General features: G+C 38.4%; 1 protein-coding gene across 1 annotated transcript in view; it reads left to right on the forward strand.

Annotated features, from left to right (window-relative positions):
- The first annotated feature begins 1,694 nt into the window (after window positions 1-1,694).
- CRBN (cereblon) overlaps window positions 1,695-27,313 on the forward strand; it is a 30,919-nt gene continuing 5,300 nt past the window's right edge. The window contains exons 1-8 of the mRNA XM_032209920.1: window positions 1,695-1,811; window positions 11,472-11,584; window positions 12,450-12,652; window positions 13,389-13,538; window positions 17,164-17,326; window positions 22,743-22,805; window positions 24,600-24,684; window positions 26,908-27,023. Coding sequence (XP_032065811.1) covers window positions 1,745-1,811; window positions 11,472-11,584; window positions 12,450-12,652; window positions 13,389-13,538; window positions 17,164-17,326; window positions 22,743-22,805; window positions 24,600-24,684; window positions 26,908-27,023 — 960 coding nt within the window. The 5' untranslated portion in view covers window positions 1,695-1,744. The remainder of the gene's footprint in view (window positions 1,812-11,471; window positions 11,585-12,449; window positions 12,653-13,388; window positions 13,539-17,163; window positions 17,327-22,742; window positions 22,806-24,599; window positions 24,685-26,907; window positions 27,024-27,313) is intronic.

Genomic DNA, 27,313 nt, shown 5'->3' on the forward strand with positions numbered 1-27,313 from the left:
ATTGACACAGGTGGGCGGGGGGGGGAGGAAGCTACAGGGAGCTGCTTTGTCTTTCAAACATGTTTCTTTTCTCATCCAGGGAAATATGATATTCTGCCTTTTAAATATTTCCAAAAATATTTCATTTTTCTAGCAGAGAGCTGCTTTGTCTTTAAAACATTTCTCCTTTTCTCATCCAGGGAAATATAATATTCTGGTTTTTTTTAATGTCCTAAAACATTTCATTTTTCTAGGAGAGGAGTGAGTGCTAACTTCCTACAGAATGTAAGCAGAATGTCACCAATTATACTTATTACATGTATTGGGTAATTTGGGTAGAGGGACCTTTTGAGTTCTAAACCACTAGGGATTTGTAGACTAGTAGCAACATTGGCCTGCCAAGCTGCGAGCAATGTAGTCGCTTAATAATAACTGGGTAAGTGCACATTGTATCTGTCTGGACCACTGACCCCGGGCTGTGTTTTTAGCTGATAGACCAGCCAAAATATAGAGCCAGCTTTTCCCCTCCCATGATATCGGTAGATGTCCCAATCAAAATGGCACCCAGCACAGAAGTATCTGCGGAGGAATCAAAATATGCAAGACAGTAGGGCCAGATTTGCAATTACCCCGCTTCCCTTCCTATGTCTATGCCTCTTGCAAAAGATTGGACCATTCCTTCATAATGCCCTTTTTCCCTCTGGAGGGAAGGCGACCTCACACAAAATTTCCCATTATACAAACTTCCTGGTCTAACACACTCACTCTCCAATTCTGCTGCTTCCACAGATTCAACATCCATTTTTCTAGCCTTCACCCGTTTACATCCCAGCCTCCTAAACACTACAGTCTCTGTAATTTAATCTTGGCTAGCGTTTAAAAATCTAGACTTTTTAAACTACAAAATAAAGCTTTTAATAAACTGTATTAAACCAGGGGGTTAGACTAGAACAATGTTTTTCAACCACTGTGCCGCGGCACACTAGTGTGCCGTGACATAGTGTAAGGTGTGCCGTGGGAAAAACACCTGCCTATAGTCAATATAGGCACAGAGTTAAATTTTTTTAACATTTTCTAATGGTGGTGTGCCTCGTGATTTTTTTCATGAAAAAAGTGTGCCTTTGCACAAAAAAGGTTGAAAAACACTGGACTAGAAGACCTCCCTTCCAACTCTGTTATTCTAAACAGTTTATCCCATGGAGATGGCCCTTTAAAAATGAAGCATACATCAATCAATCATAAGCAGAATCAGTCAAACTTTTGAAGCCTGGATACTTTTCACTTTTTCTTACCCCAATATTTTCGAGTAAAAAGTGGGAGGGGCTACAGCCCTCCCCCTCCTACCCACCGCCCCAGGCTTCCCAGGTAGAAATATAGAGAATAATCTGCTTGGTTTCCATTTCCAGAGGCTTAAACACCCGTGAGAAGCAACCCACGAGCGGCTGCTTGAAGGCTTTTATGAGACTGCGCCTATTGACTAGCAAGAAGGAAGAACCTCCTCGCCTGCTCCTTTTTCCAATCCAAACAAGGACATGTGGAAGCGGAGCGGTCAAACCTCCGGCGCGCCTTCTGTCTCAGACGTGGCCGCTGTTTCCATTCTTGGGAGATGCTGTACCTTCTCGGGAAGCTATCGGGCGAGACGAGCCGCTGGGGGCAGCCGCGGAGCAATTCTCCCAGGGGCCGCCTCCTCCTCCTCCTCCTCCTCCTCCGCCGCCTCCGCCCCTGCCGACGGCGCCTTCCCAGACTCCTCTCCGGGTAAACAGCGATGGCCGCAGATGAAGGAGGCGGAGAACAGGATAACAACATGGGAAACCACTTGCAGATCCTCCCTGGTAATAGCCGTCCCTGCCTAACGCCGATGGGCACCGGGGAGCCTCCTTTGCGCGGCGGCGAGCGCTTGGGGTGGACGAAGGGGAAGTGGAAGGGGTGGCGATCGGGGGGGGGGGTCCCTGAAACAGGCGGTCGGGTGTTTTTTAGGAGGAGATCGCAGAAAGGGAATGGGGAGACATGCCAGTTTGTCGTTCCCACCGACTAGGGGAGAAAGGCCTGAAGCTCTGCAAGACGTGGGCACGGGCTTGGATTGGGCGCAATCTGGGTTTCAGGCCAGGCAGGGGCAAAAGGAAGAAGCGAAAGGGCAAAGTCTGGGCCTGAAAGAGGGCAAACCCGGGCTGAATCGTGGACGGTTTAGGGACCGAAGTCCTGCGTTGGGAACCTGATGCGTCTAAATCCAGAGAAGGGACGAGCTGAGTCTGTGTGAATGGGGTGGTGGGTGGGGGAAGGATGTTTGATTTGTTTTGATAGTCAAGGAAATGAGATCAGGAAACATTTTTCATCCTGGACTACTTTTTGAGGGCATGAGCTCCCAAGGAATTGTAGTATTGGGACGGTGAAGAGGGATGGAGCAAGGCAGAATTTGCAACCAGGACGGATTAAATGAAAGGCAGGATGCGGGATGAATCGTTCCTATTGAGCAGTTCCTGTGTATCTTAGAAGAGAGATCTGAAACTGGGTGGGGGAGGGGGACTTTCTGATCCCACTGCTGTCAAATGCACAGGAATCTTGCCAGGAAGCTGCATGACATCTTTGGGAGAACCATGACAAAGGGGGAAAGGAATTAAGCTGCTGATAATTATGATACTTTGTGCTAGAAACAACATTCAGAGCTATAATAATGTGGGTGTCTATGATACAAGGAGGTGGGGTACAGAAACTTGTAAGGCCACAATATTAAAATCTCTTTTTCAAAGATATAATAATTAAAAAAAATAAGAATACTATTTAGGGGCACAATATAAAATGAATTAGAAAGTTAAAAAAAATTGCTTTGACTTAGATATGGCCAATCAATTAGTTTTTGATTATTTTGGACACCCAAGACTTTGGAACATGGGCATTTTACACCAAATTATTATAGACCCTTGTAAATATAGTCTCACTGTAAAAATTGGTAGCCTTTCTATTTACATTGGATGCAGAAAAGGTGATTTGTCATTTTGGTCAGCATGAAACACAGGCCTCTCTCTTAAGCTGTTTAATACTGAAAATGTAGGCAGACAGCCCTCTGCTGTTTTTCTAGGGAAAGATTTCCATACTTCAACAACCAACCACAAAACCTTTTGCTGCCCTCCTTACTTGCCTGCCTGGAAATCCTTGACATTTTCATGGATTTGTTTAGCTTTTTTAAAGAACCCTTTTAAGTAAATGATTATGAGCATACTTGGTTTTTGGAAAGCACTCCTGGTTGCTTGAAAGTAATCTGTTCTGATACTTATCTCAGACAATTTGGTTACATGCCTTAGTCTCCCCACCCCCTATTTTTACATTATTTTGTATCTCATTAGTCACCATTAGTCATTTTCTAAACAAAAATGCTTTCCTTCCCTCCCCCCCTGCATGTATATGGTACATAATTTTTCTTGCCCTTTTATCCCTTACCCGGAATTATAATTGTATAGTATGTTTATAAATTATAATTTGCATTTTCAGCTTAACAGCTGACCTGGATGATATGGTATAAATATTTTTTCCTGAGTATTCACTGTAATATCAAAACAAAATAATTGTTTATTTGATTTACAAATTATCTTGTAAGGCAGTCTTCCATTCCCTCCTTTTCCATTCAGATAACTTTAGAGGGGCAGAAAGCTATACAAATGGTGTTTTCTGCGGTGACCCTATGAAAGCAGAAGCAGTGTTTTTAAACTGAAGAAGGACATGTTACATGAAATTAAAATTGTCCCCTAATAAATTAAAGATGAAGATAGCTTTACATAGAAATCAAACAAAGTATGAGGTCTTGCTGTTTGCTGTAGACTACTTAATTTTTGATGTAAAAAGGAAGGGGAAGTTTATAGTGATTTGAAATTTACAACCTTCAAATAAAAAACAAAAAAAAGGTCTACAAATGCAAAATGTGTAAAATGTCCCAAAGCTGTGTTCACAGAGTTGTTAATGTGCTTTCCTAAAGTGTTCTATGCACAGGCTAACAGGTACTTAGAACAGTAATGAAATACACTTTGTACTTATTGTTTTATTAGCTTTATATGTCCACTCAATTTGCAAGAACAAACTTGGTGATTTACGATTTGAAGAAATATGAAAATGAACTCGGCACAAGATAAAATACGATTTTGGAACTTGAAAGAACAGGAAAATAGTATAATGTGAATAATTATAATAATAGGAACAACTCAGGCCAGTCAATACATAGCTCATTTGCAAGTTTTTAGGACTTTGGGAAAGGATAGAAAGATTGGGGTCATCCAAACCACATGGAGAATGATGTTCTGTGGGGCAGGCATTGCAACAGAGAATGGTCCTGAATCCCACTAGATGATGATGTTTCATGGAAGGGACTTGAAGCATGCCTAGTCTACTGATTCTCATGGGATAAGCATAGATAATTGGAGACATACAAGTCACAAACCTTGAATCACACCCCAGAAACTTATAGGGAACCATGCAACTTGTGAAATAATGGTTTTTCATGGATCCGTATGTTTTAGCTCCACTATACTCTGAATCAATTTCCATTTCTGAGTAATTTTCTAAAGCTTCATGGACAGCCCCATATAATGTATATTGCAACAATTTAGAGGTGTATGAAGTGAGTGAGTGATTGTTAGGTTCTCCTGGTTGAGATACAGTTGATGTCCAAGATGGATTTATACAAAGGTTCTCGTGTCTGCCACTTCTTCCAGCAGGATCTGAGAGTCCAAAAGGATTGCCAAAGTGTGTATCAATTATATTTAGGGGAGTATGACCTTTTCAAGGACCAAACATGTAGAATTTTCAGAGTCAATGAACCCAAAACTCACAGCCACTCTGTTTTGCTAGATTGAGCCAAAACCTGTTTTTCTCTATCCAGACTCTACAGCTCCAGACACAAGAAAGAATCTTGATGGCATTTCTTGGTTGGACTAGTGTGGAGGTAGATAATTGGATATTCTGTAATGACCTTGCCCATCAGTCTCATGTAGAAGTTAAATAAGACCAGAGTAAGACTAGAATCCTAGGTGGGATATCCCATAAAGCAAGGCCCTTGTGTTAAATCTTTTCTTCCCTTTCAACACTAACTGGAAATGATTGTGGAGGAAGGAGGAGAACCAACAAAATGCTGCACTTCCCATTGTTAAAACTCAAAGCCAGTGTATCAATGGCACCAAAAGCACCAAGAGTTCAAGAAAGTCGTATTGTACTTATCCAAGTATAAAGCCTGACTGGAAGGGATATAGATAACCATTTCTTCCAGAATTCTCTGAAGCTTCAGGTCAGCCATCTTCTGAACAAACTTTCCCAAAAAAAGAAGGGTAGAAACCAAATGAAAATATACAGTATTGTTAGAACTGGAAAGATTTCTTGAGAAGGGTTGGATCACGGCCTCTTTGGAAGCTGGAAGTAAACTTTCTTCAGTCAAGGAAGCATTTCACAGAGATCTCTTCTTTCCCAGGAAGGATTGGGTTAACCTGAACAAGGCCACTGAAGATCTGTCGCCATATATAATGGGAAGGGAAGAATTGTGTTTTGCTCCTCTTACTGTCACAAGATAATTCTTAAGAAAGGATCTTGCCTGTGTTGATTAGATTCACTCCTTGTGTTTCTCCAGCTGTGTTCCAGGTTCCTTTTCTGCCTTTACTTTTGCTCCTCAGACGATCAAGGATCTTTCAGCTATCTAAGGCAGGGTTGCCAAACATGGTCCTTTTAATACATGTGGACTACAACTCCAAGAATTCTTCAGCATCATGGCTGGCTGAGAATTCTGGGAGTTGAAGTCCACGAGTCTTAAAATTACTAAGATTGGAGACCCCTGATCTAGGGACACAGGCTGCAAAGGTGCAATTCAGTCCAAGGATATGTCTATCCCCTCAAAACAATGATGAATACCTTAGATGAATATCCATGATGTTCAGTAATGAACATCAAAGCCTCAAAAATAATCCTAAACTTCCTTTTGAAATCCCAATACTCCATTAAATTCCTGGTACGGACTGGTCCAATAGCAGGAAATGGTTATATAAAAGTTAATATAAACATGGAGTGCTTTGCAAGAAATGATGTTGACGTCTCCAGTTCTAGGTAATGCTGTGAAATAAAAGCTCTACAATAACTACTGAACCTTTCTGTAACTTGATCCCATAACAAATTTTATCAGATCCATAGTTGTCAGAGTAATCATGAGCTTTCATGTCCAGAAGAAGCATTTAACATTTTGTAGTAGTATTAATTTGGGTAATTTCAACATCAATTCTGATAGAGGCTCAAGGAGCTCTGGTAAGGGAGGTCACCGTGTAGCAGGAGGTTGGTATAGAAGCAGTGTTCCCAATGATCCCTAGAGTCTTAATCTTAGCAGAGACTCATTACAACTTTGTGTGGGGCAGTGTTTCTTAAAATTGTATGGGTGTCTCCGATAATCTTAATTTCTTCATTGTCCCTGCCCAGGGATTTCGGGGAATGCTATATTAGGAATGTATGGTTGTGAAAGTTGGACCATAAGAAAGGCTAACTGCCAAGAATTGAGGCCTTTGAACTATGAACTTTGAACTATGGTGCTGAAGAAGACTCCTGTGAGTCCCTTGGACTGCCAGGCAATCAAACCGGTCAGTCCTAGAGGAGATCAACCCTGACTGCTCTTTAGAAGGCCAGATCCTGAAGATAAAACTCAAAATACATTGGCCACCTAATGAGAAGGAAGGATTCATTGGAGAAGAGCCTGATGCTGGGAAAGATTGAGGCAAAAGAAGAATGGGATGACAGAGAATGAGGTGGCTGGATGGAGTCACCAAAGCAGTAGGTATGAGCTTAAATGGACTCCAGAGGATGGTAGAGGAGAGGAAGGCCTGGAGGAACGTCCATGGGGTCACAATGGGTCAGACACGACTTCTCAACTAACAGCAACAAGAAAATAGAAATAGGTAGTTTCTTGAAAGTCTGTGGAATCCAAGCTCTTTGGGAGAACATATTTTAGAACAATTCTGAGTAAAGCAGCTATTCAACCTATGCAACTAACAACAACAATATTAGGAACCCATATTCAGCAGTAATGAAATGCAATCTGCATAGCAGTGATCCATGATAGTTGGCTTACTCCAGTACAAGTCATATTTCATTGAAGGTTATAAAGTTTATCAGATTCAAATTCTCCTTTTTCCTCCATGGAATTTAGAGTCAATGTATGCAGTTCCTGGATAGTTTGTAAAAACAATTACCAAATTTAGTCCTACTGAGTATTAACATAATTGCTTAGTAGTTTTTCTTTCTTAGTTACCAGCCTGAGTACTGATAAACAATTGGGGCTGTTTCCTCACTTACAACAGATGTGCTTTCTTGATCTGTGCTATTAGACAATTTATTGATAATGCAACTAGTGCTTTTTGAACAAATCTTTTAGTGGAATATGTGAATAATAAGGGATAGCATGTTGATGAGTTGTGAGCATTTTTTTTTGTTATGGCAGATGAAATAAATTAGAAGTGAACATTTTTCAAAACAAAAACCACACAACTTTTTTCAGACCAAATAGTAATAGCACTTAACATTTAACTTATATACTACTTCATAGTGCTTTACAGCTCTCTCTAAGCAGTTTACAGAGTCAGCATATTGACCCCAATAATCTGGATCCTTATTTTACCCACCTCGGAAGGATGGAGTCAACCTTGAGCCTGGTGAGATTCGAACTGCCAAACTGCTGGCAGCTGGCAGTGAGCAGAAGTAGCCTGCAGTACTGCATTCTAACCACTGCACCACCACGACCCAATACTACCAAGAACTAGTAGCAGTGGTTGAATTAAGAAAGTAAGTGATGCTCAAACAAACTGGCAAGGCAGGAAAAACCCTAAATTTGTTTCAATATCAATTTTAAGTAATCAACTAAAGTTAAAGATTACTTTGTATATATTTAATTTTCTTCATTTGTCCTATTAAAATTTAAAATTCTTCAGCAAATTTTTCAGGATATTATATCATATATTAGAAGCCCACAGGTAACTCTAGCTCTTCTGTGTTGGCATCCCCGTTATGAGGACTTGATTACTGAATTTTAAAGAGAGAAGATATTTTTTACAGAAAAGTTAATACATTGTATGATCATAAGGGATTATCTGCAATCTTTTTCTAAACACTAAAACTATAAGGGCCTGAACATTTTGTGTTTGGCAACATCCAGGCTACCTTGACTCACCTGAAAAAAGGAAGGGAGGGAAGATTTATATGGTTTTGTCAAACTGTAGAATTTTTGGCTGCAGAAGTGTAAACAAAACTGTGCTTACTTCATACTTGGAATGGAGACCAAGAAATCGTAGGCTGTGGGCTAGGTCTGGAAGCCAAAAAAAAAATCTGGGAAGAAAGCAATGGCAAACCAAACCTTTGCCCTATTACCGCTAAGAAAATTACAGAGACGTGCTCACCAGGAATCAAGCTTGACTAAAGAATATCTTGCTATATTGAAGGCTAAGTGGATTTATCCTGCCCATTTTCCTCTTTTTAGGATTAATATCTAATAGATATTGGAGCAATTAATTATTTTTCAGAAATAGATATTTACAGCAGAAGCTTCTATGCTTGAGGAGGGGCACTAACCTATCAGTTTTTCGGGTGCAAATGGAGAACTTAATCTCGCATTGTCCCCAGTACCGTGTGGCAGTGATACTGCTCTTCATTTTGAAAAGAGTCACGTTATCTCCTTTGGTTAGCTTTCTTCAAAAGTAGGGTGGAGTAACGTTTTTTTCATTTTAAAATGAGAAAAGAGTAGCAAGCTTCATATAAGTTGAAAAATAGAGGTTTCCATATATTGTTGTATGAGTAGAATAGTGATGGCGAACTTTTTGACACTGAGTGCCCTAAGTGCATGCATGCCCTCAAACTGCAAGGCGTAGGCACATGCATGTGCATGCCCCACACATGCATGGCAGAGACCCAAAGACCAGCTGGGCAGTGGGAAGCATGTGCGGCAGAGACCCAAAACAGAGCTGGTATAACAGTGCATGTACCCACAGAGAGGGCTCTGCATGCCACAGGTTCGCCACCACTGGAGTACGGGAAAGATAGGCTTACTGAAGTGTGGTTCTGCTTGATGTTCAGTTGCTTTTATATGGAACAATCACTGTATCCTGATCTCTCTCTGTTAATTGCTGTTTGGTTTTTCTTCTGTCTGAATTCCATATTGGTGCAAGAGCCAAACTGACTAAATTGCATCCTAACGCATTAAATTAGTTAAGTTTCCTAGTGAAGAATGTGTGCCTTTTGCTTTGCATCTGTGTATTTTGAGAAACAAAACTTCTATTTCCATTACCACTGCTGTTTGGTGTCATAATGGGGCCATATCTGTGTCACTTTGACACTGCATAATTCAAGGCCTGCTGACTTTGCAGATTTCATGTATCTCTAAAGGATGTAAACTACAGTATTCAGCAAGTTTCCTGGAATCCTTCAGTGGGTTCCCAAGGTGTTTTTTCCCCTTGCAGTTGTGAAACAGCCAGCCAGCTGCTAATTCTTGGAAGGAAGGTTGTGCATCTTCACTTTAAACTCTAGAAGATCAATTGGGGCAGATTATAATTGGAGGGGTGGGGCTATGCGTGTAGAATTGGTTGTGTAATGCAAACGTAACAGGATTCATATAAATTGAATAGAGAGACTGCAATAAAGCCATGATCGAAATTGCTCTGTGTGTTCCAGCTTAGAAAGCTAAATAGGATATAGGATGTGTTATTACAAATTAACTGCATTTAGTAATAGTGGTATCTTGTTGAATAGCTTCATTTCCTGAAATATAGTTATTCTAGGTTTTGCCCTGGTTTTCTGATTTTTTTTTCCTTTTTCTTTTTGCGTTTAGCTTGCATACAGCAAAAACCATCAGTGCATAATTTAAGAAGAATTTTTGCTTTCTAGTTGGCTTGTTGTAGAACTTGATTCTAAGGGGGTGTGGCTCGCCCAGCTTATTTCCCTGTCTATAGGAGGACTAGAACTTGGATCTCCTTGCTCCTAGATTGGTACCTTAACATTACAGATAGTCCTCAACTTACAACCACAATTGAGCCCAAAATTCCCATTGTTAAGCAAGACAAGTTTTGCTCCATTTTATGACCTGTGCTGCCACATTTGTTGAGTGAATCACTTCAATTGTTAAGTTAGTAAATGAATCTGGTTTCCCAATTGGCTTTCCTTGTCAAAGACTCACAAAAGGTAATCACATGACCCCCGGGACACTGCAACCCTCATAAGTACATGCCAGTTGCCAAGCTTCTGAATTTTGACCATGTGACCATGGGAGTGCTGCAGTGATCGTAAGTGAGAAAACGGTTATGAGACACTTTTTTTTCACTGCTGTTGTAACTTTGAATAGTCATTAAATGAATGTTTGTATATCAAGGACTACCTATACACCTTCGCTTACTGAAAAATTCTTAATACGTTGCATTATATTTACATTATTCCTTATTTATATTCTTAATCATTTACATTATATTACATTTATATTATTCCTCATTTATATTTATAACAAAATTCTTTAAGAGTTGGAAGACAGGTTGGGATAAAGCTGACCTAGTTGCAAGCATTGTGGATTGAAAAATGCTTCATTGAAGGAAGGTGGATCTGTCCTGATGCAACCCTTAAAAATCCAAGTGAAAGGGAAATACTTGTTTCTTTTTTTTTCTGCCATGTCCTGGTAGAAACCTGTGTTATTTTGACATTAGCTATTTTTAAGGCATTTCAGATCTTTGGATAATACAGGAAAAGAGTGCGTGCATCCCTCAGAGATATTACTGAAAGGAGATTGAAGTCTCTTGGGGTGTTTTTCCATGGTGTATCTGCAGTGAAATGAGTCATCCTTCCCCAGAAGCTTTTAATTCCTCAGCCAATATACGGTGCAAGTTCATCAACTACTTTCTTTCCTTTCTGTTTTACTCAAAAAGTGAACTCTACTCCGCAGAAGACGTCTAAAAGGCCATTAATTTGGTTTCAACAAGGTTCACATTGCCCCCCTGAGGAGTGTGGGCCCCATGTTGGGAACCACTGGTTAAATAGAATGTACAAATAGAATAGAAGTAAAAAAAAATTTTTTACTTAACGCTATGCATAAAATAAAAACTGAGGCATGTTGATGAAATATGTAAGAAATAGTGATAATTGTGAACAGTTCTGAGCTTAATATCCTAGCTCTACTGAAACAATTTTTTCAAAGTTCAAAAATCACTCTCAAATATGGGCTGTAGTAGGAACAGAATAATGATCAAATAACTCTGCATAGCCTTGTCTTTGTTTTAACATAGTTCTCCATTTCTAAACATGCAATAATATTTTCTTGGTGTTCCATTCTTTTGATATTCTAGCCACATGGTAGGGCATACATGAAACTTAAAATGGTTTTTGTTGTATAGTGAAAAAGTACAGTGAAAAGAGATGAAAAAGATGTACTAATTTTTGTGCTTTAATGTTGAGCTATGATATTTTTATGAGTTTTAAAAATACGTTTAACCTTTTTTTGGACTTGTTAGCCGAGAGTGAGGAAGAGGATGACGTTGAAATGGAAGTTGAAGATCAAGATGCTGCAGATGCTGAAAAGCCAAACATCATTAACTTTGACACTAGCCTGCCAACCTCTCATGTGGTATGTAAACAGCGCTATCATAGAATATCTGCTTGCCTTTTTCTAGGCTTATTGAACTTAAAAACAGTCTGTTTCTTTGGAATTAGCATACCTAAAATCATAATGCTAGCAAGTATCCGTTTTGCTTGTGCACATGCTCAGGATTATTAGTTAGCAAGCAGATTTATTTATTTTTATATAATATTTATTTTCCAGTATAAATAAATTTAGACTCGTGGCGGCTAAACAGACAGTATTTTGACTGAAGTGAATATGTAAGCAGGAGAACTGAATATGAAAATGTGTTCCTTGTCTTGGAACATTCTATATATTTTGGTTATTGTATACAGAGTGAACCAGAATGTTAAAAAATAAGAAAAGAAATGAGGCTAGGCACACTTAACATTTGTTTCAGTAAACATTTAGACAATCACAAGTGTTTTATGAAGTATTTCAGTTACTATCCCAAAGGTGCTTTTTCCAAAACGAAATCTTTCTTTGGTTTTTCTTTTGAAAACGTTTCACTTCTCATCCAAGAAGCTTCTTCCATTCCCCACCAGTTAGTTAGAATGGAAGAAGCAAAATGTTTTCAAAACCAAGAAAGTCCAGTTGCCTTTTGGAAAAAGTACCTTTAGGACAACCATGACCTGGATGATTCCAACCATGACTCTACATAGATATTTGTGTTACTACATGGTGTATTCTTTTTCAGTAGTGTTGCTCAAAACTACTAGTAGCTGCTCTACTATCAAGTGTCAATATTTTTATACTGTGTTTCTCTGAAGTTGTTCCAGCATTCTCTTTAGGTTTTGTTATTTATATGTTGCAAACGAAACTGATAATTACTCCTATTTAATTGTGGTTGTTTGTTTTTTTTAAATGGAAGTATTTAGGATCAGACATGGAAGAATTTCATGGAAGGACTGTCCATGATGATGATAGCTGTCAAACGATTCCAGTTTTACCCCATGTTATGGTAATGCTGATTCCTGGGCAAACATTACCTCTTCAGCTTTTTCGTCCCCAAGAGGTTAGCATGGTTCGGAACTTAATACAAAGAGACAGAACCTTTGCTGTTCTTGCATACAGGTAAATATGTAAATAAATTTGCAGTTCCAAGGTCTGGAGTACATGCTATGATCTCAGACTGAATAGGAATTGTCCTATTTAAATTTAATATTGAAGAAATTAGTTGAACTTGTATATTACATGACTAAATATTAATATGACTCATCTATGCAGTCCTTATTGTAGAAATAATTTCTCCCATGCTTTGGGGCAGAGCAAAGGTTAATTATATAAACCCCTTCAGCGAAGCTTATATAATTGTGATTTTGAGGGGATTTAGCGATGCAGTATTATTCAGTGTCTCTGCTGAATGTCAAAGCAAAAATATCAAGAGCCCTTTTTGTTTAGGATTTTCTGTTGTGATATGTCAAAAAAAAAAAAAAAAGAGCCAAACTTTGTTTCTTACTCCTTGAGTCAGGTATGTCAAACTTTTCTTTGTAATATTTCTTGTATTCAATTATTTATAATACTACTTACTCCATACATTTCTATAGTATGCTTAAATTTTCATTGATTTTGAGTATACTGTCACTTGCTTTAAGGAGATTTTTTTTTTGCTACGGCTTTGACCACTGCTGATAATAGTTAGAACCTGTCACCATCCTTGTAAGTAAATAATTTTTGTAATTCCTGCCCTACAATGTATAGTTTTCAAGGATTAATAGATTCTGATAATATTGGGGATGTGTCTGGGCAGTGAAAACATTATGCTGCAAGTTGCTCCTTTTTCGCTCATTCTAACTTTTTTTTTTTTTAGCAACATACTTGAAAGAGAAGCACATTTTGGAACAACAGCTGAAATTTATGCCTATCGAGAAGAACAGAAATATGGAATTGAGACCGTCAAAGTAAAAGCTGTGGGAAGGCAGCGGTTTAAAGTACTTGAGCTAAGAACTCAAGCTGATGGGTAAGAAAGGAGCTATTTATTCTTGTTAAACAGATACTCATTTTAACATCCAATATATTCTTTGGGTAAGAAAGGAGCTATTTATTCTTGTTAAACAGATACTCATTTTAACATCCAATATATTCTTACTATTTTATTAGTGTGAAATAAGCAACTTTTAATCTTCAGGAATTTCTATTTACAAGCTGCTTATTCTAATATGAAATCTTGTACGGTCCTGATCCTGGGTAATTGTGTTTGCTTTTGTAGCTGAAGTATTTAGTAATAATCACCTTAAACATCTTAACACTGTTTAAGTATCTTCAAAGAAAAATCCTATTAACGTCACTATCCATGATCCCATTTATTTAATTTAAACAAAATATGGAGACATAAAAATATTAGCTTATGGAACTCATGACAGCAACATTTAAGGTTTAAACACTTTTTATTTTACTGTTAATAAGAAATTAAGGCACATCTATTGACTATACAAACACAACTACGCAGGATTGTTTTAGAAACATAGAAGTCGATGGCAGTGTTGTTTTTTTTTCCAGGATTTTGTATGACCTCAACCTTGGATTTCTTTTTGTAGACATCCCTTCATATACTTACCAGTTGAGAGACTTCGTAGTGTTTTAAAATTAATTAAGGCTGACTGAGGAACGAGCTTGTTTTATGAATTACCTCAAACTTACTCAGTTTGTTCTTCTTGAACTATATATGAATTTGAATGCATTAAAAGATAAAATATAAATATGAAAATATGGAATCAATAGTACAAAGATTGCAAATAAAACATTGGAATTATAGTTTAAGAACAGTTTGTATCCTAATGAAATGTGCACTAAAACCTGTACATTGAATGATCTGTACAGGAGGATATATATGCATACACACAAAAGGTGAAATTTGATGGGCATTTAGAGCACACTTTCTGAAAAAGAAATTCTGCCTAAAATGTGATGAGTGAGCTATCATTTCTTTTGTGCAGTGTACTGAAAATAATGTACATATTTTCTCCAGTTGAAAAAAAAAATATTCTAGGAGTATAGCCAATGGAACACAAGATGGCAGCATACATTAATGTCACGTATAGCTGTATGTGTTAAGAAAATATGTTTTGAAATAATGATAAATCTTTTCTGACATTTGTAGTCAACTTCATCTAAATAAAACAGATGCAGTCTGAATGAAATCAGGAGATGGGTGTTTGTGTGTTGTTTGTGTGGGTTTCACGTTGGCACATGATTGGCTGCGGTGAAGCTAATCATCTGGAATAGGCCTAATGTTGAATACTGTCCAGCTGTTCTGATCTTTTACAAAGTGCAGATTGCTGAGGAGAGGTCTGTTATCCTTATAAATTTGCAAACTCCAAACTCCCTCCAAATGTTGCTGCTGAATTGTACATTTTAATATGACAGATGGAAAATTATTAAACACTTGGGATATAATATATTATCTGCTCCTGTGTCCTAACAACATTTTTGATTGGATTTAGGGTTTTTAATTTTTATTTAGATTAAGAAATTAATTAAATCAGATTAATGCTGGTTCCTATTTGGCTCACTATTTCCCTCCTCCAGATAATAATAGTAATTTTACTCAAATGCCAAACTCTCTCCTTGGTTGTAGTGGACTTTAGATGAAGAAATCTCATCTGGAAATGTTGGCCTTTCACGAGGCTTTAAAAACTTGACCTGGGACTCGGAATGTGTTAAGAAGCCTCCATTATTTGGCTTTACTGTTAGTTGATTAGTCATCATAGCTGCCGCTCATATTTATTTTGTGGATGTTTTTATTTTATAATTTTAGAATTGTAAGATAATCAGAGTCACTTGGTCGAGTTGGGTAACTATAGAAAATGAATGAATGAATGAATGAATGAATGAATGAATGAATGAGCAAGCAAGCAAGCAAGCAAGCAAGCTGCTCAGATTGGGCAAGAATTATTTTAATAGCAAGACCATATTTTGATGATAGAGTCACCATGGTCTATGATAAATTGTGAATAAGACTAACTGCATGCTAATCTCTCCTTATGATTCCACACAGCTTATGGATCATAAATCAAAATGGAAGATTGAAATTCATTAAAACCAACCCCTCGTGAAGTTTCATATACGTATCATTGTATATATGATACAATATATGATGGACTGTATCATATATACAGTCCATCATATCATATATACAATACATATACATATATACCAGTGGTGAAATTCATGTTTTTTTACTGTCGGTTCTGTGGGCGTGGTTTGGTGGGCGTGGCAGGGGAAGGATTTTGCAAAATCTCCATTCCCACCCCATTCTGGGGCTAGCCAGAGGTGGTACTTGCCGGTTCTCCAAACTACTCAAAATTTCCACTACTGGTTCTTCAGAAGCTGCTGAATTTCACCCCTGATATATACATATACACATTTATACATATTATTTATAGATAGATAGATAGATGATAGATGATAGATAGATAGATAGATAGATAGATAGATAGATAGATAGATAGATAGATAGATAGATAATAGATAGATGATAGATAGATATAGATAGATAGATGCAGGTCTTGGCATATTCGGGTCTTTTCCCATGTAAGACTGAGAGTATCAGTCCCACTTGCCATCTTCAGGCTGGTGCCTTCGGCTTTGTGTTTGTGCAAGCAAAGCGTGATCGGAGCTGCTGTCTTTCTCTAAATATTGGTGGGGGTATGTGGAGTGCTTGCTTTGTTGCTGTATGCGGGTTGGTTGGCTGTGTTGTTACATCTTGATTAGTTGATGGAGTTGATGTATGCAGATTAATTGGCTGTTTTGTAACATCCTGTGTGGTTGAGGTGCTAGCTGTGTGCCCATTAATCTTTTGTGTTGTAACGACCTGGGTATTGGGCTGTGTGATGACATCCTGAGCTCTAGTGTAGTGATATCCTGAGTCCTGTGCTGCAACCTCCCAGGTTGTACTAAAAATAACAACAACAACATTGATTCTTGTATAATACCAAAGCGATAGTGAAGACAACAGGCTAATATCTAAGAACTTGTGAGTTCTAGTCCTGCCTTAAGCACAAAGCCAACTAGTTGACCTGAAGAACCCAAGTAAAAAAAAACATGCAGGAACTTGTCCAAGCAGTCTTTGAGAATGGGACATGATTGAAGGGATGAAAAGAAATGTTTTCTCAAGATTACAGGTTACTTTCTATTTCTGCTCATTTTGAGCTAGGTCTGATTTTATTTCACATGTGTCTTAAATGGCTATTCAGGTAAAAATGCATTTCCTATGGTTTTATGTTTACTAAATAACACCAAAATTAACCAAACGAAATCACAAAAAATGTTGGAACTAAAACTTTACTATTTGGCTTTAGAACGGTTCCCATTTTAAAAGAACAGGCTAAGGTTTAATATGAAACAACTGAAACATAGCTGTGGAACCTCTGAAATAGTGTAAGTTAAAAAGATGGTTGGAGGATATTTATATGAAATCATAAAATAGAGATTTTTAGAAAATATTGAATCAAAATATGCAACGATCTCCTGTGCTTTCCCAGGATATTTATGCAATTAAAAGATGTAAATAATTAAGCATACTTGTGTCTCCTATAGAAGTGAATAGGTACAATTTTCACAGTGTGGCTTTTTTTTTTTATCAGCCTACAGCAGGCCAAAGTACAAATCCTTCCTGAGCAGGTGCTTCCTTCAACTATGGCCGCAGTGCAGCTGGAATCCCGCAGCAGATGTCACTTTTTTCCTTCTCCTAAGCCTGCAACATGGCAGGTTCACCAGATACATCAATGGCGACAGAAATACCAAAAGGTCAGAAGCTAATTATGTTCTTTTGTGACATTTCAAAAATCAATAAAAATTCCATCTCTGTATGTCTTTAAAAAAATATGATGGTATCTATCAACCCACTGCTAGTGCTGCTTCTGTTTTTAGCAAACTGCCAGTTTGTTTTGGTGGCTTATCCATTGAAACCAGCGCTTGGCAACATTTTTTTTTTACACTAGCCGATAGCCTGGTGTTGTCTGGGTATTTATAGGGGGAAAATATCTGGACCAAATGTAATTTCTAATGTTGGAATTTTCCCCTTACCAGAGGAGCCCCCTTGTGGAGTACTGTGAAGCTGTTACCATGGCAACTCCACTGCCGCTGTAGAGTGGAAGCCATTTTACAGCAGTACAATAGAAGACATTTAAAGGCACAACAGGCTGCATTTTAACAGAACATACACCCTAAGGGGTGTCTTACCTCCACAGTATTTTTCTCCAGAGAGTAAGTCACCTGTCTACTAAGTTTGGTTGAAATTGCTCTCGAGGTGTTCCAGAGTTATGCTGGAACACACCCACACCATTTTAATATATATAAATTAGAAAGACAAATTTGAAATAACACATTTGAAAGTTAAGGTGATGATGGGGTGGGGTGGGGGGTTTGAACTTATTCTCCAACCTAGCATCTTCTGGATGATTGCTGAGTACAGCTTCCTGAATTGTGAATCAGTATGGACCAGCAAGTGGAGCACTTTTAGGATCTGCAACTGGACAACCAGTTTGGAAGAGTTGCAGTTGGGAACATGCGAGCCATCATGTCATTCAATAGTGATTGGTAGAGCAAAGAACAGTAGCTCAACTGGATTTGTAGCCTACAGCGCAAAGTCTAAAAAAAAACCCTTGGAATTCTGAGATTTGCATTCTTAGCACCAGGTTGAAGGCATCAGATTGGGTTTTGGTATGAACTGTATTTATGAAACCAGGCCATGAAAGCAGATGAGTCATTGACAAATTCAAGATCAGTCTGATTATGTGCTATATTTCATATATTCACAACAGGCTTATGGATTAATAGCTGGAAGAACAACAGGCATAAGAATTGCAGAAATGCTAAAAAATATCTTAGGAAAACTTGTAGATACCTACAATAACCAATCTATATTCAGAGCATGTAGGGAATGGGAGAGGCAAGGATAAGGGAAATATAATGAAAGGCCTTGGTGTTAATGGAACAAGGTCATTGTGCAATGCATTTTATGGAAGTTTTCATTATGTAATTTTCTCAGGGATAGCTATTCAAGGTCAGGTTGGCTGGCAGTTTTGACCTTAATGCAGAATGTACTGTAGTTATGATGTTTGAAATACATTAACCCCATGAGAATAATTTTCCTGTTTATTTGATCTAAAAAGTTTATATAAATAGACTGGAGGAAGATGATAGGTTGATTACTGACATTTAACCTACAGGCTGTATGCCTCGTGCATATAAATGGGCACGATTAGCCTGTTTTATGAAATAAAAGCATTATACGCTTAGTTTAATTCAACAGTGTTTCATTAGAACACAACTAGATTCAAATCTGACCTAAATATTAAGTGATCATTCTACATTTTTCATCTAGAATCTCCATATTTTACTTCTGATTATTTCTTGACATTTTCCCTCTAATTGTAGCTTATAGACTGCAGGCAATTGCTCTTTATTTCTACAGGGTGGGAGTTGAGCTTTTGAATTCATCTGATGTCTTCTTCATATTTGAAGGACCAGACTGGAATCCATAATGATCTTTTGTACCATTTTGTAGCTAAATTGTTTTGTAGGACATAATGATTGTAATATTTCCAAGATGCTTTAGAAAGTGCCCCTTTAAGTTCTTTGTATAGACCTTTGCATATAGTTTTAATAGGCCAGGCCAACATTTTGGCTAATGAGAAGATGAATATATCATATGTTCAAACATCACTTCAAGGGGAAAGGAGAATGGATAAAACTAGCAACTATTTCTTTATAGTGGCTTTAATCGCTCCATAGAAATTCAGGTTATTTGCTGGCACTTAAAAAAAAACCTTTAGGAGAAGCTACAGCAACTATTTTGATCATGTACAGCAGACGTGGTATTCAGCAGGTTCTGACCAGTTCTGGAGAAATGGTAGCGGAAATTCAGAGAACCGGTAAATACCACCTCTGACTGGCCCTGCCGCATCAATTCCCTACCTCCTGCGTCCCAGCTGATCAAGAAGGAATGGGGATTTTGAAGTAACTTTCCCCTGGAGTGGGGTGGGAATGGAAATTTTACAGTATCGTTCCCCTGCCACGCCCACCAAGCCACGCCACGCCTACAGAACCAGTAGTAAATTTTTTTGAATCCCACCACTGATGTATAGTGTTTAACAAGAGAGCCAGTTTGGTGTAGAGGTTAAAGCACAAGGTTAAAACTAGGAAACTGACTTCTAGTCACATCTTGGGACATAAAACCAGTTGGGTGGCCTTGGACTAGTTGTTCTCAGTCTTCCCTAGGAAGGACACAATGGCAAACCACTTCTAAAATCTTGACAAGAAAACTGCAAGGATTAGATTAGACAATCATCAGGAGTCAACAATGACAAAAAGGCACAAAAGTGTTTAATGAATCAGTGAAATCTTCAGGAATAGAACTTATCCTGATAATTAGCTCTTCTCCTACAGAGCTGTATTATATATTTAAAGATAAGTAGATCTTAAGTTGACATTTAAAATTCTCTGGAGAATAAGATGCTAAAACATATTCATATAAAATCCTGCCAAAGTAGGGCAAAGCAATAAAAGGAAGAGTTTAAAAATGTATTTGAAAACCAAGAACGTAAAGCTTTACAAGAATTTTCTCTTGTCCCAAATTCAAATTAAATTATATTAAAAGTAAAACCGTATAAAACTGGAACTATGGCTTGTTCTTTGATGAGAAGAACAGAAAGAAATGTGTTCTCTTCCTAGATATATAAAAATAGATAAAGAGTTTTGAATTTTGAAATTAGTGCTGCTTTCCGTGGCATTTGTGACTGCATAGTTCTTCCATATATCAGTCATGTACATATTTATATTTTAATGAGTTTCTTATGCCTTTTGGGGATGCGTAGTGACAATTTCTATCTTCCTGCATTTTTGTCCTTATCTGTTTCTAGCCAGATATCCCCCAAAATTTTGTTTCCCTGTCAGCATAAAGCAATCATATTTTATTTGTAAAGGCATGCTTTCATAATAATCTTGACTTGTTTGTGCACCTGCTGTGATAACTTTTTTTAGTTCAGAGTTAAAAATGCAATTATTCCCCAAAGCACTAGTTTAACTAACTTATTAAAAATCTTAGAATAATCTTCCAGTGCCAGGTTCTTCAATGCTCTTTTTATGATTAGAAAGGCAAGGGTTTTTTTTTTCTACCTGTAATGACTTTCTGGTTTATCTTTGTTGATGAAAGGTAACTTGTTTCCCTTGTGATATATGGTGGGCTTTAACACTCATTCCCTGCTAACATAGTCGTGGTTGGGGAAGATGAGAGTTATAATCCAGTGCAGGCTGAAAAAGACTGAAATTTATTTTTTTTAATTTTATTTAGTTTGTCAAGCATGTTCGAGATAACAAGTATAAGTATAAACATGGACATGAACACAGGAAATGGGTACGAATAAATGGGGACAATAGGACAGAAATGGTAGGCACACTGGTGTGACTTATGCACGCCTCCTTACAGATCTTTTAGGAAAGGAGTGAAGTCCATGCTAGACAGTTTAAGGTTAAAGTCATGGGGCTTTGAAGATGTAACAACAGAGTCGGCTAGAGCATTCCAGGCATTGACCATCTGTTACTGAAGTCATATTTTCTGCAATCAAATTTGGAGCGATTTGCCTTGACTTTGTATCTATTGTTGAAATGGGTTTGTATCCATTGAAATGGGTGCTACTTTCATGAAAAGAATTCAGTATCCTCATTCTTGGCATTTTGCATGATCAGCACTGTAAGTTGTACTGCATAAAGACTATTTATTTGTTTATTTAGAGACAATGGATCTTTTCAATGCTATCTACTGGAAAAAACAAATGGAAATGTATTTGGTTTATTGATTTCCCAGAAGGCAGATGGGTTAATGGGACACTCCAGGAAACTCCTTGATCCTATCAATCCACTGTCAGATTATCTTTCCCTTCCTTCAACTTTGCCAAACAGTAATTTTTCTCTAATTTATTTGCACCACATGCCCATAGTAAACTGGTAGTCCTTGACCTACAACAGTTTGTTTAGTGACTGCTGAAAGTTACAACGGCTCAAAAAAGTGAGTTATGACCATTTTTCACACTTACGAATGTTGTAGCGCTCGCATGGTCACATGGTGATTTATCATTTGGATACTTCACAGGTGACTCACATTTATGACGGTTGCAGTGTCCCGGGGTCGTGCAATCCCTTTTTGCAACCTTCTGACAAGCAAAGTCAATGGGGAAGCCAGATTCACTTCACAACCGTGCTACTAATTTAACAACTGCAGCGATTCACTTAACAAATGTGGCAAGAAAAGTTGTAAAACGGGAGCAAAAGTCACTTAACAAATTAGCAACATAAATCCTGAGCTCAAACGTGGTTGTAAGTCAAGGGCTACCTACCTGAACACGCTTTCTTTGTTTGGCGACCACAGTCCATTCCATAAATCAGAAGCGAAATGGTCGCTAAGTGAACACATGATGAAGACAGAGAGAGATGTTCCAAAGGTCATTGGTTGCTGCCATCTTATTCAGATAAAGTTATTTTATGCAGCAATGCCAGGGTTACTCTCACTTTGGCATGCATTCTTATCAATTGCAGAAATCTGGTTGCAAGTGTCAGCATTGCTTGGAATTTTTTATTTTTTATTATTACTATTAAGGTAGTATTCCCAAATGGTCACGAAACAAGGTAACTGCTAATTGAGGAGTGGCTATGGCTCACCATTAGTTAAAGAGACCGAATTTAGCAAATGAAAAAACGACAGTGTACTTTCAGGATTATTCTATCCTATGATTGTATCCAATTTTCCTTGGATTTGATTGCTAGAATTTGTAGAAATTACTACTTCTAAAATAATACTGACGATGTGTGAGTAAATACAATCCTTGGAATGAATACTGTGAAAACTAATTAGATGGTGCCTCAAGTTAGTGTATGTGTGTCATTTTTAATTCAGAAGTATTCGTGCTTGGGAATGCTATTAATTCATTTTAAAGCAAATTTCTGCTGCTTCCAATTAATGTTTTGAAATTCCAAAAGCATGCTTCTTCCTGGTAATAGAGAACCGAGGTGAATAGCAATGCCACTGCAAGATAAATTATGAGGGAAAAGGACATCATTCTATGAAATATTTTAAATTGGCTGACTTTTTTTAGAGGAACACTCTCACCATTGTTATGTACAAAAGTATAGATCTATAATAAAGAAAATGTGTTTGTGTTAACAGCGCAAGTTTCACTGTGCTAGTATGACTTCCTGGCCATCATGGTTGTATTCTTTATACGATGCTGTAAGTATCAACGAAGATTTCCAGCCTGCTTTGTATTGTGTTCAACTATTTGCAGTCTTGTGTGTTCTTTTGGATTGTCCAATTAGCTGGCATACATATATTGTTTTTGGGCATTCCTGTGATCTTGAATTGTGTTGTTACTCTGCTTGGTTTATTTGCTTTATTTGCATGCAGAAAGCAACCCCCAGTTGTGTCAACATCATAAAGATATACTGACATAACTCCAAAATAATTAAATAATAGTGCAATAAGCAAACGATGACCATTCTCCAAATGTCTTGCAGAACAAGTACCTTGATTAACTTCCAGAAGTGTCACAATGAGGGTCTCAGCTTAATCTGAGGAGGGGGATTACTAAAATAAGGAGTGCATCTAAGAAGCATTATCTGCACATTCTTCATATAACAAAGCCCTAAAAATCTATTTAAAAACAATGGGATGTGTGCACTTGGCAGGGATGTACACAAGAGATGCCATTTCTATACAAGGGAGGCAATTCTGAGCTATCTAAGTGCCAAGCTATATGAGTCCCTTATAGCTTAAGTTCATATCTATAGATATCTTGAATTCTACCTATAAACCTGTGGTAACCAATGCAGTACCCATACAATGATGCTATTGTATACAATGAGGGTATTTTCCAGTTGCAGCCATGTAGAATATATTGCTGTAATTTGACTTGAGACAATAAGTGCATGAATTACTGTGACTAGGGTCTCCCAGTCCAGGACTGGCTAGAGCTAGCTAGAACCCCACAATAATCTGGGTCCTCATTTTACCCACCTTGGAAGGATGGAAGGCTGGGTCCACCTTGAGCCGGTGAGAATCGAACTGCTGAACTGCCGGCAGCCAGCAGTCAGCCGAAGTAGCCTGCAGTACTGCATTCTAACCACTGCACTACCACGGTTAGGCACTTGTTCTCCAAGATTTTCAGGCCCATGGTGGATCTTTGATGAGGGGAGGTGTCAATAGCTACTTTAAGGAGGAACCTCTCCGGTCAATGAAATTTTACTTCAAATTTCCAAAGCAGATCTGATTTTACAAAAAGTTAGAGGATTTTCCGTTTTTCTACCCTATTTATGGAGGCTGCTTTAAAGCACCACGTTTGCTTGTTATAAAATATATGCCATTGTGGTTGAAAAATCATCACAGAAATGTATATAATTAATAAATTAAATAAGGCGTCTTCAGCAAATGAAACCCCTTCTGTTGAGTTATAATCTGTATTGTGTTAAATTGCCACTATTTCCATTTTGCTTTCCATTCTGCGCTATTCGTTAGTCTACTAGCATTTGGCAATAAAGACGTATACTTAGAATAAGTTCATGAATTCTAGTTTCTGGTGGGGAAAAAAAAAACATTTCGAGGCATAGTTAAGTTCTGTGGAGTAGCAGCTATGCCAATGTCTCACCCTCAGTTTATCCTCTTCATGATCCAGGGCCAGCTTCATCTCCATTCTATCAATGAAGAAGAACCTTTGCATACATACAGTAGACATTTGTGTCCAGTAATTGGGAGAGAGGCAAAGCTTTCTGCCCTGAATTTTTCAAACAAGGTTTCCACCTTGAATTATTCAAACAAGGGAGGAGGTGGTCTTTACTACTGGTGAATGATTCATCTTAATGTTGTTTGTTAATATTTCTCCCAATGTTCAAAATATAGCATATTAGTTTTAAAGAGCTTAAACTGCAGTTCTAATGAGAAACACTTTTTTCTCGACAATTTCTTTTTTCTGATTTTGTTAACAAAAAAAGAAGTTTTTATGTTTAAATTAGGTTTTTCTTATAACACAAGGAAACCTTGATGGAACGAGTCAAGCAACAGCTTCATGAGTGGGATGAAAATCTTAAAGATGAATCACTTCCAGAAAATCCAATAGGTACATTATTTATTAAATAATGAGTTGTATTGTTGGTAATAGTCTTCATGAAATCAGTTTATTAGTTAATTAGTTAACTGATCCTACATCACAACTGAGTTACAGAGCAGCCTTCTGCAGCCTTTGTATATTTACTGTGACTTTTATATAAAGAGGTAAAATTGGACCCACCTACCCAAGTTGTTAAGAGCCGAGGTGGCACAGTGGTTAAATGCAGCACTGTAGGCTACTTCAGCTGACTGCAGTTCTGCAGTTCGGCTGTTCAAATCTCACCGGCTCAGGGTTGACTCAGCCTTCCATCCTTTCGAGGTGCGTAAAATGAGGACCCGGATTGTTGTTGGGGGCAATATGCTGACTCTGTAAACCGCTTAGCTGAAAGCCCTATGAAGCGGTATATAAGTCTAACTGCTATTGCTAACGGCCTTCGATACCATCGACCATGGTATCCTTCTGTGACGGTTACAAGAGGTGGGAGTGGGAGGCACCGTTCTTCGGTGGTTCTCCTCCTACCTCTCGGACAGGTCGCAGTCGGTGTTGGTCGGAGGACAGAGGTCGACCCCAAGGCCCCTCAATTATGGGGTGCCGCAGGGCTCGGTCCTACATGAAGCTGCTGGGTGAGATCATATGGCAGCACGGGATTAAATACCACCAATACACGGACGATACACAATTGTATCTGTCTGCCCCGTGCCAACTCAGTGAAGCAGTAGAAGTGATGGGCCAGTGCCTAGAGGCTGTCAGGGTCTGGATGGGAACAAACAAGCTTGCACTCAATCCCGACAAGACTGAATGGCTATTGATGTTCCCTCCCAAAGATTGACTAATTATTCCATCTCTCAGTCTGGGGGGTGAAATTATACGCCCCTCAGAGAGGGTTCGCAATTTGGGAGTCCTCCTGGATCCACAGCTGAGTTTAGATCACCAGTTATCGGCTGTGACCAGGGGGGTCTTTGTCCAGGTTCGCCTGGTGCACCAATTGCGACCCTATCTGGACCGGGAGGCACTTCAGATAGTCACTCACGCCCTCGTGACCTCAAGACTGGACTACTGTAATGCGCTTTACATGGGGCTGCCCTTGAAAAGTGTTCGAAGACTTCAGCTAGTCCAGAAAGCAGTCACATGAGCGATTGTGGGTGAATCTAGGTACACCCACGTTACACCTATCCTCCGCGAGCTGCACTGGCTGCCCATTGGTCTCCGGACTCGCTTCAAGGTGCTAGTTGTTACTTATAAAGCCCTACATGGCATCGGACCTGGGTACCTGAGAGACCGCCTCCTGCCAATTACCTCCCAAAGACCAATTCGATCGCACAGGCTTGGCCTTCTCCGGGTTCCATCTGCCAGCCAATGCCGGCTGGCGACCCCCGGGGGAGAGCCTTCTCCGTTGCTGCTCCAGCCCTCTGGAACGAGCTCCCCGTGGAGATCCGGACCCTTACTACCCTCCCGGCCTTCCGTAAAGCTACTAAGTCCTGGCTGTTCCGGCAGGCTGGGGGCTGCTAAAGCACCCAGCCCCATCTTAATTGTGACTTGTGGATTTTAAAATTGTTTGTATTGTCTTATTTATTCCCTCCCCTGTTTATTGTGAGCCGCCCGGAGTCCTTCGGGAGTGGGCGGCATACAAAACCAATAAACCTAACCTAACCTAACTGCTATTGCTATTGTTAGAAGAACATCAAAAGAGCTACATGTTACACTCTTGTGTGGCAACCATTTGCAGTATCTTGTGTGTTGCAGCTTATAGTTGTTGAGTTACAATATATATTTCCATTAATATGGGAAATCACATAGAAAAATGGGCAACTTTATGTAGCCCTGCAGATGACAACACTGTAATAAACAAGAACTATCACTGTAAATATCAATTTGTCATTCCTTTCTTTAACCTGATTATTATTATACATTTGCCCTAATTTGCTATATGTGTAATGTGACTTTGTAGAGTTGCATGAGAAGAGCAATAGCGTCACTGTCAAAGTGGCAGATCTGCTTGTTTATTATAATTATATTAGTCCTTGATATACTATTACATTTATAGAATACAAATTGTAATGAAACTATCCATAGTTAATATCTAAATGGAGAAAGCAATCTGATTTGTTCCAGATGATCTGAAGTCAAGAGAAGTTAATTGTGAATAGTGACAGTTTATTTTTAGTACTCTGCCTAAATGTAGCTTGGTTAAGTCTATTGTCTCTCTGAGAATGAACCTTGTTCTTCTTTCAGATTTTTCATATAGAGTTGCAGCATGCCTACCAATTGATGATGTTTTGCGAATTCAGCTGCTTAAAATTGGAAGTGCTGTTCAGAGACTGCGCTGTGAATTAGATATTATGAACAAAGTGAGTGAGTAAGTCTTAACTTCCTTTAGTCGTGTTATGCTTAAAAGATTCATCCTATTGGGACTTACTTTTGAGGAGACTTAAATGTTAAATGTATGCTGAAAACAATCATCCAGTATATTGATTGTGCCCTGACTATTCAAAATAACAATTGTTCTAGCTTTTACAGGTATGATCAATGTTCAGAGAAGATATGCATGGCAATTTCAGCATAAGGGTCTTAAATTAACAATTTAAATTTTTCTACCCAGTGATGGTTTTAGCTTTCATGTGATAGTTTGAACATATGA

Source organism: Thamnophis elegans, chromosome 2 (genome assembly GCF_009769535.1).
Source record: "Thamnophis elegans isolate rThaEle1 chromosome 2, rThaEle1.pri, whole genome shotgun sequence".
NCBI classification, from domain to species: domain Eukaryota; kingdom Metazoa; phylum Chordata; class Lepidosauria; order Squamata; family Colubridae; genus Thamnophis; species Thamnophis elegans.